General features: G+C 35.9%; 1 protein-coding gene across 3 annotated transcripts in view; it reads right to left on the bottom strand.

The window, feature by feature from the left end:
• Positions 1 to 13,612, bottom strand: part of ADAMTS20 (ADAM metallopeptidase with thrombospondin type 1 motif 20) — a 195,624-nt gene that overhangs the window by 93,527 nt on the left and 88,485 nt on the right. For 2 of the 3 annotated variants that reach the window (XM_007168333.2, XM_057557413.1), the window contains exons 10-16: positions 13,040 to 13,181; positions 11,345 to 11,449; positions 6,611 to 6,756; positions 5,236 to 5,417; positions 5,001 to 5,137; positions 2,767 to 2,884; positions 336 to 431 (exon numbers count right to left, since the gene is read on the bottom strand). In XM_007168333.2, coding sequence (XP_007168395.2) covers positions 336 to 431; positions 2,767 to 2,884; positions 5,001 to 5,137; positions 5,236 to 5,417; positions 6,611 to 6,756; positions 11,345 to 11,449; positions 13,040 to 13,181 — 926 coding nt within the window. The remainder of the gene's footprint in view (positions 1 to 335; positions 432 to 2,766; positions 2,885 to 5,000; positions 5,138 to 5,235; positions 5,418 to 6,610; positions 6,757 to 11,344; positions 11,450 to 13,039; positions 13,182 to 13,612) is intronic. The other variant, XM_057557412.1, reaches the window with a different exon arrangement.

Here is a 13,612-nt window from a genome sequence, read left to right as displayed (position 1 = left end):
TAATTAATTTTAGATAAAGATAGAAGAGGATTTTATTCTAAATACACACACAACTTTAACTGAATATAACCTCTGGTTTTCTAAAACACCCTCATGGGAAAAAAAGTTTAATTTACTTTCCAGAATTTAGTTCAGGATTTTTAAAATAGGATATGGTGTGTAGCTCAAAAAGAAATCACGCATAGGGAGTCAGATGACTTAAGCTCAGTGTGAACTGAAATTGCATGTTTGTTCAAGGGGCTCTTCTTGCCTTCCAAGAATTTACAACACCCACAGACCTCCGTGAAATTGCACACGAACCACATACTGGCTGCTGTTTAACTAAAAATGTTTACCCAGGTAATTGTCATCTTCTGGTTTTCCAGAATAGCTGTGCTGAAGTATATCAATGTTTGTTGCTCCTGGGGGAATCTTTACAACGACATTATAACCTGCAATAGAAGTTTACACATGTTAACTTTCACAAAAAGCAGAACGGCCAGGAGGCTAGTACTGCTGAAAGAAAAATCTGAATAGCATAGCAGACTTAATTTCATTTTATCTTTGAAAGATGATATCATGCTTATTCTTTTTGAATCAATGCCTTATATAAATTACTAAGGATTAAGAAAAAGTGGTTGTTGTCTGGAAATACACAGCCTGGGGTTCTTAAAGTGCATTTCTTAATTTCTCTTACTTCTAAAATTCTGAATATAGAATAAGAATGAAACTAGTATTTTAGCTCCTGAACTATTTAGTACACATATTCATTTTAAAATTTGACCAATACTTTTATATCTTATACTTCCTAATGGGGAAAAAAATTCTAAATGCTATTCACAAGCCCAGGAGATATAAAAATAGTTGGTCATTGCTATATGTGTACATATAGCAGTGAACAGCAAAATAATGAAAGTTGAAGAGAAACATTTTTCTTAAGCTTTTAGGTTCTAGTGTAAGCAAGAATCCCTATAGCTAACCCCCAAATTTTACATCATTTTGTAAAGTCTACTAACAAATTATCAAGAGAAAAGTAAAAAGCTTACTCAAGAGAAATGAAAATATTTCTGTTTTATGAGACCAAATTCAACAACACTGGCACTTCTCAAAAGATGAGGAAACACTATATCAAATATACATTAAACAAGAAGCAACGTTTTTCCTGCACTAAAACCACTCATGTCAGTTTTCCAAATACTCTCAGGTTTTAAGTCAACAATTAATTTTGCTCTCGTGATATTATTCTAAGTTTTTCCTTTCCCTTTTTAGGATTTTCCTCTTTTATTTAATACATAAACAAAAGGAGATAGAATTTTTCGTATGTACTTACTTGATAAATATAGAATGAACTTAAGAAAAGGAAGTTTTAAAAGAGCTTACGTTTGAAACCATGATATGAGATTACCTTGCATGTTTTTAGAGCAGCCTTATTTATTTATATCTCTTTAAGATATCACATTTAAAGTAACAAATGGTCTGATGATTCTGTATACACTATATGCATATTGGGTGTAGGTTATAAGCCTACAAAAATAATTTTGACTCATGATTTTTTCACTATAAAATATCCCTACCAGCTCCACTATTTATGTCTTTGCTATTTTTTCAAGAAAGCATTCCTGGGCATTGCAAATGTGACAAAATGAAGGCTACCACCAGGGGGCAGTAATGTGACAAACGCTATTCAGACCCTACACATGAGTTTAAGATCTTTTTCCGTTTGCAAACTGATTAATTCATAGTACAATTTTGTCAAGGTTAAATATATGATCCTAATTTGGCGCATGTGGTTTTACAAAGAAAAAAAAAAGTTTTTCAGTGAATACAGACCAGACTTTGATAAATGTGTGCCACTGGTTATAAAAGGGGATCAAATATTTACGGCTCCCGTGAAATAATGAATCATAATAACTAGAAAAATAATGTCAAATTATCTAGTAACTCAGATTCATAAGCACGACCAGAGTATGAAATGTACTATGCTTCTCATATAGATAAAAATATAAATTGTGTTTTAAACTATACTGCTTTAATTGAAGCAATTCTTACTAACTTAAACTACTTTCAAAAATAGGTGAATGCAATTTAAAGCTGAACAATAAAGCTGTAATAAAAAATACATTTTTACTTTGCAAGGAAAGTTTAAAAAGGCTGCTTTTTATTACCATAAAAAGAAAAAATGTTTTCTCAGAAAGTTTAACGGAAAATGTCTGACATATTGTATTCTCATAATAATTTTGAAGAAAAATGAAACCATGGCCAAACATCAATTATATCTGTAATCCAGATACTTCCCGAAAAATCAAATGTAACACTAATTCCAAATTAGCATTGAAGTTAATGGTTTCATCCTTCACCTTCAATCCGTTTCAATATATCATCAATATGAAACACAATAGATAGGCCAGGTCATGCATGAAAAAATGTGGTTCAAATGATTAAAAATAATTGAAAGCAAATTTCCTGGAAAAATTATAAATAAATACAATACAAATTACAGGAAGAGCAGTAAAAACATTTCTTTAACTGGGGGACTATTCACACACCATTGTCAAACTGCACCGCATTTACTCTAATAAATGCACCTAACAAATTTTTAAGGATCAGATTTGTCTTAAAGCAGGTAAATTCATTAATTCAATGATACATCTGGTATAAGATTTAATTAATCATTATGAACTAAGGTACAGAATAGACAAAACAATAACAAGCCATTACTATTATTCCTTCATTATATACTCCACTATTATACCCAAAGAGAAAATTAGAAAGAACTACACAGCTCACCATAATGGGCACTGTTGAAGGCGCCTGCCATTGTCCTGCATGAGGAGTTATCCCCACCACACACTCCACATCTGTCTCTCCTGGCCTTGGAGTTTAATACGTGATCACAGCCAGCTTGCTTCAAAATACAATAATTACAATGAACATCATAAAAAGGACTAATGAAAAGCATGGTGCTTTAAAAACAAAGTTCTTTTCAAAAATATTCTTTCAGTTAATAGGAGATTCAATACAACAGGGTTTTTTCAGAATACTGATCTTGTTTGTACACCAGTATTTTCACACATCTGTTCACATGGTTGAAAAAGCAGTGTTTTTTAAAGGGTCATCCACATACTTCCTGCATCAAAATCACATGGCGTGGGATTTAAAAAGACAGATTCCCAGATTTTCTGAATTAAAATCCTTGGAGGTAAAAACCTAGGAATCCACATTGTAACAAACACCGACAGTGATTCAGACATCCGTCATTTGAAAATCACTCTTTAAATACACGTAATTCAAAAGGGACAAAAAGTAACCCATTACAGTAACTCCAAAAAGATGTCTTTCATGATTCACTTTTTTCACTCATGACCTTAGAACTCCGGGAATTAAATGAGCACGTTTGAAAGAAACAATTTACTTCTTTAAAATTAATACCTAAAAAAAAAAAAAAAAAATTAATACCTAGCATAATAAAGTGATTATGAAAAAGAATGAATAAATAAATAAAGGTGAAAGTATACATGGTTTGTTCTAGGGCTTTGAAAGAACAAGTGCAGCCCTTCTCCACACCAATGGTGTCCTCTGCACACATTGCAGTAACGTTTAGTTCTTTGGAATATTCCTTTAAATTTAGTGATTAGGAAAGTAAGAAAAATTCATAAGCCTCATGACTTTTTGTTCACAAGGCAAATATTTCCAAAATGAGAATTTCATCCAGATATTTTCTGAAAGTAACATGCATCTTTATGTTCAGATACTTGTCATATTTTTTCATGGTATCTGACTTCCTGCTGTTAATTTAGATAAAACAAGTTTTTCAGGCCACCAAGTACCCTTTTTCTAGTATTTAGTCTATTCCCAAAGTGTAATTTAAGTTTCTCTGAACATCTCATTAGCCCTTTAGGTGCAAGGCCTTTCTCACCTAGGTAACTGGTAATAGATGTTTGGTTATAGGGAGAAGAAATTGGTCCTATTAAGTTCCACTTAATGAAAGGAATGAGTTCACAAGATGGCATTTGTATTCTTTAGACAGCATTCACTATCCTAGTTCTCAGACTCACCATCCATTTTTAAAATCACCATCTGCAATTTGCATGCTTTAATTCAGGGGCTCATATGCTCTCACCTAGAATCCTGCTAAATGGCCTACCTAACTCCAATTTCCTAACAACCCAGTATATTCTGACGATTCTGACATGCAAATCGAATCACATCTCTTGCTTAACTCTAAATCCTTGGATTTCCAAGGACTTCAGGAAAAAATTTCATATAACAACCATCAGCTGGTAGCTACCTCCAACCCTGGCCCCTTACTTCTTCACCTTTCTAAACCTACTTACCCTGATAATTAGCTCCAGACTCACACCCTTCAAGAGCATTCCCCAAATCCTTTACCCACTTCCCCACAGAACAAGACACTCCTCCTACATCGTCCCCATGCCACCTTGCAGATGAGCCCATAGCACTGCATTCTAATTGTGCGTGTGCCTATCTCCCCCACAAATCTGTGTCCACGTTGGAGGTAGGTGCTCTGTTCCATTCTTTCATCTTGGTGACTAGAACGGTATGTGACATCTAGCAGGTATTCGGTAGAAGTTTGCTGAATGTACATAATAAGTAAGAGAATGGAGAGAGGGAGGGAGGATATCACTGCTTCTAACACTGAGGGGAAAAATGTCACCACAGAAGGGTCACGCTCGAAGTAGCAAAAGGACTTTACAACCCTTGGGTCCTAATACGTTCTATATTTTTAGGAAGCTGACCTCATCTTTCATCTTGATTTTAAGTGCCATAGGCAAAACAAAATCAGCAAACTCATCTTACTGCTTCATGAGTCACTCCTAATGACGGAGAATGGCCTAGTAACAGCCTCCTAACCATGTTCCTATAGACAGCCCGGTAGCAACCAAGGATGCTGCACTGAATTCGCAAGAATGTATCTGAAGTCATAGAAGTAATATTTGGTTAGACTTACAGAAGGAAAATAGTACTCTGAAAGTCATTTAAAATGTAGTAAGTTTACTTACCCGACACAGACCTTGAACACAGATGTCATTTGTTTCAGTTCCACAAGGAGTACCGTCGGCAACCCTGTCCTTCAACTGGTAGAAGTTAGAGGTTCCAGCCACCCGACAATACAGTTTACAACGATCTTTCATGGCAACTGTAAGAAAAAGTCAAATTCTGGGTGTACGATAACACAGCTATGTGTTCCTATGTCTCCAAAAATTTTACATTAAAAAAAATATTCTAATTACTTACTCCCACTATACTTTGGAAGCCACCTCACATTAGGGGACAGACCATGGATGTTGAAATGTTTACCATCAAAATCAGAGCACTGCTTCTCACGAAAGTCCTGCTTGCCTTTTGGACATGAATCAGTGTTACATGATCGAAATTTCATCCTGCGGCCCACACAGTACATTCCTCCGTTTCTTGGCCTAGTCAAATTCATTACATTGTAAAGCACATCAGTACAAGATTATTTCTGCCATTTACTTCTAAAACTCTTCCATTCCTTTCCAGGATCTGGAAAACCACTGATGTCCCACTAACACTTTTTGTTTTTAACAGAAGTATGTAACATGGTTGTGAAGCAATTCTGTGGCTAATGAACTGTAGAAAATACATTTTAACATGGACACTGTGGCCTGGAGGGCAGAAATGATGTCTTATTCACGACTAGATTAACTAACAAGGACCTAACTAATGATGGGGATTTGTTTTAAAACCTCAAAAAAGGGTTTCTTCATTTTGGAGGTGGGGGGACACATAGAGTGAGCCAAAGACAATCAGAAAGGAAGATGATAACATGTTAAATTTTAAAAGAAGTATATATGCCTCTTTGTTGTGTATATCCTACTTATCACTCAGTTCAAAGAGTTTCATGGTATCAATCTATAGCCATCTATCTCTATATCAACTTATGCTGGAACGTAAAAACTCTTTTGTCAGTGACAAAAGTGAAGACTTTCAGCATAATTTAGCTTTTCAAAAATTCAAATAAACTAAGTCGGATTTTATTCAAAGTATGTCACATTTCTGCATTAAAAAGTCTTTATATATATAACATATAACAACAGAAACATTATTTTAAAATTTTTATGGAATCCCTACATTCTTTTAAATAGTTCGGTGAGCAGGACCTATGCGTCAGTACTTATTCAAACTAAAGACACTGAAGCATCTATAACATGAAAAGAAGAGAAAGAAAATATGACATGACAGATTATACCAAACAGTAAAAATATGGTAACAAAACTACATATTTTATCCAGGAAAGCCAAAACATAGTTGAAAGGGGCCAGGATCTTTCAATAGAAGCACAGTAAAAGTAAAAATGCCATTATATTACCATCATTATTGACAACTATTTCTCAAATTTATACCAAATTAGAAAAGAAAGAAAATGGCTTGGTCTTGATTCAAATTCTCAAGACTATTTTAATTTACTTTTTTGTTTAAGGTCTGAATCTACCAAGATATAAAGTAACATGGCTTAAAGTACTCCAGAAGTTTTCTGAATCTCAGAAACTTACAGACTGACCTCCAGTTTTAGAAGTGAATGAAATTGATGTTTACTTTCTGGTGCCTTGAGATAATCTTAATTTACAGTGACATAAAAAAGACATACTCGGGCCGATTACAGAGCCTGGTTGTGCTTTTGATTCCACCTCCACATGTTCTTGAACAAGAACTGTAAGGTCCCCATGGTCCCCAATCGCCATCTACAGGACGTGTGTCCATTTCTTTGTTTACACATAGCCCATGGTGGCAATGCTATAAAAATAAAACAAAAAGAAATGATTCATGCATTATCTAATTAGGACATCACAGTAATAATAGCAATAGCACAAAGATCAGTAGAAAAAAAGGTATACAATTTTAAGCAAAATGTTATCAATTCAGAAATGAGATTACATGCGACACCACTTTGTGAATATTTCCTGAGTATCTACTGAGTAACTGTAAAGTGATCGACAGAAGGCAAAAAAGAATAGGAAATTTACCTTGCCTATGAGATCTAGAGTCTCATTGGAGAGGGAAGACCTACACATATGGGGAAAACTTAAATAGTATAATGAAAAATATTTTTACAAAAGAAGCAAACAAATATTTGTTAATATAGTATTTGTCCATGCTTCTATTTTTTATGCAAAGATATCTATCACTCTCCCATGCCTTAAGCTAACTTTCTGCTCTATCTCGTTCAAAGTCTCAAAGATCACTTCATCCCTTGCTTTCATCAAGAAAGTGGAAATGTACAAAAGAACCTGCCCAAAATCTCCCACCATCCCTTCTACCCACCCTTTGTGCCCTCCATTGGAACAAATCATTCAATATGAGAAAGCCATTATAAAAGTGAACAAAAACAAACTCTCAGAATAGAATATACTACGTGCATGTAAATTTTGTGGGCATCTTCCAGAAACATTTAAAGATTCCTTGTATGTTCCTTATTTATTTATGTATTTCTGAGACATCAAAGCATGAAAAAGAATGTTATACTATTCACCATGTAGTAAAATTAACTCATCATCAGATGGGTTCAGCATGTCTTCATGCAAATAGATTTACTACCAAAAGCATTTAACAGACATCTCACATGTAAGATAGTCACAAGATAAAGGAACTAGAGGAGAGTGTTAAGGCCAAATTATAGGATATTTGTTTAAATTTTCCTTTAATAACAGGTCCATTTAATACTGAAAATGGCTAATGCATAGGGGCTCACTATTTTTAATTGATTTTTTTAAAAAGGGAATTTATACCTATCATGATCCACATTTTATCCCAAATGCCATCTCTACCTTTAATCTACATGGGCTTTATAGTAGGTTTCAGTATCTCATCATATTTACCTGAATTCCAGCAAACCCATGCCCTCCATACCATATCACCGGGGGAATATTTAAGTGGCTAATAAGCAAATGAAAAGATGCTCAAAATTGATAATAATCAGAATAAGGCAAGTTAAAATCACAATGAAATTCTATTTTGCACCCATCTAGAATGGCTAAAATTTTGTTAAGGCTAACACTATCAAAAATTGGCAAGGAATGCAAAGCGACTCAAACTTTCATGTTTACATTGCTTGGTAAGTCTAAAATGGTTCACATATTTTGGAAATTTTTTGGTACTTTCTTATGAAGTTAAACACACACCTACCCTATGACCCAGAAATTCTACTCTAGGTATTTACTCAAGAGAAATGCAAACATATGTTCACAAGAAGACTTATACAAGGATGCTCACAGCAGCTTTATTCATAAAAGCTAAAAACTGGTAATGACCCAAATATCCATCAACAGGAAAATGGCAAACAAATTATGGTGCAGCTGAATTACACTGCAACATAAAGGAATGAAGTACTGATGCACACAACAATTTGAATGAAACTCCAAAACATTATGTTGAAAAAAAGCAGCTTGACCCACTTGCTCCTTGCCAAGACAGAGTATACTGTATAGTTTCATTTACTTAAAATCAAGAACACACAGGAGATGGGGCAAAGATGGTAGACCCTGAGCTCACCTCCTTCCATGGGCACACAAAAATTGCAACTATTTACAGAGCAACTATCAATGAGAATGACCTGAAGACTAGCAGAAAAGATCTATAACTACAGATATAAAGAAGGAACCACAACGAGATGGGTAGGAGAGAACATAATACAGTTAAGACCCACACCCCTGGGTAGGCAACCCACAAACAAGAGGATAATTACAATTGCAGAGGTTCTCCCCAAGGACCCAGAGGTCCAAAACCCACATCAGGCTCCCTGGACTGGGAGTCCTGCATTGGGCAGACGAGCCCCACAATGTCTGGCTTTGAAGGCCAGCAAGGCTTACTTTCAGGAGAGCCAGAGGGCTGTAGGAAACAGAGACTCCACTCTTAAAAGGCACACAAAAAATCTCATATGCTCCAAGACCCAGGGAAGAAGCAGGAATTTGAAAGAAGCCTGGGTCAGACCCACCTGCTGATCTTGGAGAGCCTCCCAGAGAGGGAGAAAGCAACTGGGACTCACATTGGAAACACAGACTCTGGCAGGAGACATTTTAGGGAGCTCATCCTACCACAAGGACACTGGTACTGGCAAGCACCATTTTTAATCCTCCTGCTAGCTTATTAGCATCAGGACCTGGCCCCACTCACCAGCCTGCTGGCACCAGTCCTGGAATGCCCAGCCCCTAGATCCCCAGAGACTTGCAGCCAGCCACCAGACAGAGCTCCACCCACCAGGGGGCGGGAACCAGCCCTGGTACCCCCTGGGCCCTGGCCCCGCCACCGGCTGGCCTACATGGACTCTGGGACGAACAGGGCCCTGCAGCCATGGACCTGGACCAGATTCAGCACACCAGTGGACCAGCACTAGCCCTGGGACGTCCTGGGCCTTAGCCCACCTACCAGCAAACTGACCAGCTCTAGGACCCCTAGGCCCCACAGTTAGAGACACCAGAACCCAGCTCCACCCACCATGGACTACCATTAACCCTGGGACCAGAGTCACCCACTAAGGGGCAGGTACCAGTGCCTGGACTCCCTGGACCCCACGGACACCATCCCTGGGAAGCACCATGGCCCCACAGCCAGCTGTCCTGGGATCCATCCCCACCCACCAGTGAGCTAGCACCAGGACCAAGCCTCTCCTAACCATGCAGCCAGCCGCACCAGGACCCAGCCATACCCACAAGTGGCCAGCAGCCTCCGCACAAGGCAGAACCTGGCAACCAACAAGACCAAGAAGACTGAAATCATATCAAGCATCTTTTCTGACCACAATCCTATGAGACCTGAAATCAACTACAAGAAAAATATTGTAAAATACACAAACATGTGGAGGCTAAACAACATGCTACTAAACAACCAATGGGTCACTGAAGAAATAAAAAGTACCTAGAGACAAATGAAAATAAAAACACAACAATCCAAAATCTATGGAACGTAGCAAATGCAGTTCTAAGGGGAATGTTTGTGGCAACACAAGCCTACCTCAGGAAACAAGGAAAATCTCAAGTAAACAACTTAACCTTATACCTAAAGGAACTAGGGTAAAAAGAACAAACAAAACTCAATGTTAGTAGAAGGGAAGAAATCATAAAGGCCAGAGGAGAAATTAATAAAATAGTTACAAAAAAATAATAGAAAAGATCAATGAAACTAAGAGCTGGCTCTTTGAAAAGATAAACAAAATTTATTTATTCAGACCCATCAAGAAAAAAAAGAGAAAGGGCTAAAATCAATAAAATCAGAAATGAAAAAGGAAAAGTTACAACTGACACCACAGAAACACAAGGGATCCTAAGAAATTACTATAAATGATTATATGCCAATAAAATGGACAACCTAGAAGAAATGGACAAATTCCTAGAAATATACAATCTCTCAAGACTAAATCCCAGGAAGAAAAAGAAAATATAAAAACACCAGTTCATGAAGTTCACTAGTAATGAAATTGAATCAGTAATTTAAAAAATCCCAACTAATGAAAGTCCAGGGCCAGAGGGCTTCACAAGTGAATTTTACCAAACATTTAGAGAAGAGTTAACACTATTCTTCTCACACTATTCCAAAAAATTACAGAGGAAGGAATGTTTCCGAATTCATTCTACAAGGCCAGCATCACACTGATACCAAAACCAGACAAAGATATCACAAAAAAAGAATTACAGACCAGTATCACTGATGAACACAGATGCAAAAATCTTCAACAAAATATTAGTAAACTGAATTCAACAATACATTAAAAGGATCATACACCATGATCAAGTGGGATTTATCCCAAGGATTCAATCGTTCAATATCCGCAAATCAATCAATGTAATATACCACATTTCATTATCTTGGTGAACCCTATCACTTGACATCATGTTGGCAGATTTAGATACGTTCATGACTGATGCTAGAATGGCAAAGATGTAGTATGGTAGGCAGTTTATCTTGCAGTACAAGGTATTTTAAGCATTAACACCAATAAAGATCTGAAGAAGCCACTTAAAACTTTCAATTATACTTATCTGAATTTTTAGGATAAAACGTATACAGTGGTAACATCCTTGAATTTGGGGGATTTGCTGTAATATCTATGGCTAGACTCATTTTTAATAACAAGACTATAATATGCTTAGATAACTAAATACCCATGTTATTATGTAACTATAATATCCATCTGCTAGGTCTTGAGAAAAAGGGTAAAATTAAAATCTTAATTCACTTGACAACATACTACATCAAACAAATATGGCAAAAACATTAATTCAACTAGCAGAACAATAGTTGACAGCGAAAAGGAAGAATGCTGAAACGCAGAGCAATCGCATCCTTGGATAATCTCTTGATACAAGACTCACCCTTCGAGAAAACCTACCATCCCAGGACCACAGTTGGTTCCATCTGCCAGTGGCATGTGTTGAGTGCGACAGCCCTTGTGAACTCCTTCTGCACTCGTGCACCAGAGACGCCTGCATTGTTTCTGCAGAGTAAGAAAAGGCAGGCAAGCAAGAGTGAAAATAACATTGTAACCACGGAATCAATTCAGTATCATGCATTGGTTTATAAGCTGATCTTAGGTACTTCCTGGTTTCATGGTCAGAGCGGGAAATAATCAGTAAACAAATCTTTGCTAAGTCAGTCCTAGTCATCGATTTTCCTCTAAACACATAAAATGGCAACATTTCATGTTTTAAAACTTTTGGATTATCATCAAACACTGAACAATGGAAGAGATGTCTTGAAGTAGAAGTATTCAAAATTATGTGAGACATTTTTCTCTCTTTGCAAGACATTTTTCTAAAGGACTTTTTGTTGTTAAATGTTATTCACAAGGAGTTTCCAAAAGTCCCTTTTGATCCAACAGTGGAATGTATGAATAATGTGCACAGAAATATTGTATAATGTATACTGGTTTCCTATTTTGTGAATATAATGCATACTTTCAACTTTTGAACAAAGAGTTCTGAAGTTTTCACAAGATAGGAAAATTCACAGAGGCTCACAGGAGCTATACCCAAGATAATCTCTTTCTGTTTCTGAATTTAAATTCAAAGTTCATTCAGTACCTAAGTCAGGCAGGAAAGAAATGTATCTTTTATAACAAAAAATTAAGGTAAATCTTCCCCCCTCCAAAGTAGATGTTTAAAAGCTTATAAAATTTGTGATTATAAATTTAAGATTTTAGGAATAATATTCACTGTACGGAACATGCTTTGTATGTCCCTGTGCTCACTGTTAAGTAACTTTCATTCATTCATTTACTCATACATTCCTTCATTCATTCCCACATTCATTTATTCATTCATTCAACATGCAGTAAGCATTTATTTTCTGGTGCCTATTATGTGGCAGACCCTGAACTGCACCCTGGGGATATTTAAATGAATAAATAAGGCTGGATTCCTGGTCCAATGATCCTCACTATCGAGTCGTATAGTAAGCAATTTAGCAAAGTTTTATACAGGAATGAAGAAAATGGAATGAGTATTCTGCTTGGAAAAGTAAGGCATGGATTCACCAAAGTAGTGACATTTATTCAAACTAAATCCTAAATTTAATTTACCCTCAAAATAAGGTAAAATCTTGGTTATAGATTCAGTAAAAATGTTAACTCAGCTATTTCGGTGGAAATTTAAAGCATCTAACCTGTGAAAAATCCTCAAAATAAATTATAGAGTAATGGTTTAATGAAAACTAAACAAGACTCAAATTTCATTCCTTTGGATTCAAATCTGTATAAATTAAAATGTAGTCTCTGAGATTCCTGGGGCCTTTAATACAATTCATTATCAAAACACTTATATTTTCTTCTCCCACCCGCAAAACAACATCATTTGAAAATAACTATTTGAATGCTTTTAATTTTCAGTAACCTCTCTGTGACTCTGTTTTCTGACTGGGGATACTTTTTTAAACCTCTTCCTGACAAATACTAAATTTTTCTAACACTTAAAAATTTTAAGATATATTCAGCACACTGCCTGTCCAAGAGAATAAATGTACATTTCTAAATGTAGTCAAACTACAACTTTATGGTAGTTTTCAAACAAAAGGACATAATTTTTCTTACCAAGTAGGGACACACTTGTGATCCAGGACCAAACATAAGTTCACATTGCTTGTTTACATCATACACTGATCCAGGAAGTTGTGAAGACAGATCGTATATTCTTCCATTTGGTTTGTCAAGGAGGCATTCCCCATGACCAGTACTGTAACAATGACAGAAAACAAAGTATTGTGAATACATATGTATGCATTTCAGTATAAGATGCTTTATCACATTTTCTATAGCTCTGCACTTTCAAAGAGATTATCAGTATTTTTTCATAATTTAAAAACCAATTCACATGAAAGTCAGTATGAAAACCTCAGTTTATAAAGGACATTTTATGTGTTTGTTCTCATTTGATCCCCACAACTGGCTTAAAGGTAAACATTTTTAAAAAAGAATAACAAATAAACAAAAATTCATCACAATATCATGTTTGAAACATACATTCCTATTTTGATCACACTACACTTTTGGTCTGCTTTGCTATCCAATAGCAATGCCCTATATCTAATGTCCAAATTGTCAAAATGTAAAAAGTAAAGTTTTCAGATCATCTGAGAAAGAACATTGATAGCTCTAAGTGACAAT

The sequence above is a fragment of the Balaenoptera acutorostrata genome, chromosome 11, assembly GCF_949987535.1.
Source record: "Balaenoptera acutorostrata chromosome 11, mBalAcu1.1, whole genome shotgun sequence".
NCBI classification, from domain to species: domain Eukaryota; kingdom Metazoa; phylum Chordata; class Mammalia; order Artiodactyla; family Balaenopteridae; genus Balaenoptera; species Balaenoptera acutorostrata.
This window is presented reverse-complemented; position numbering and strand designations above follow the sequence as displayed.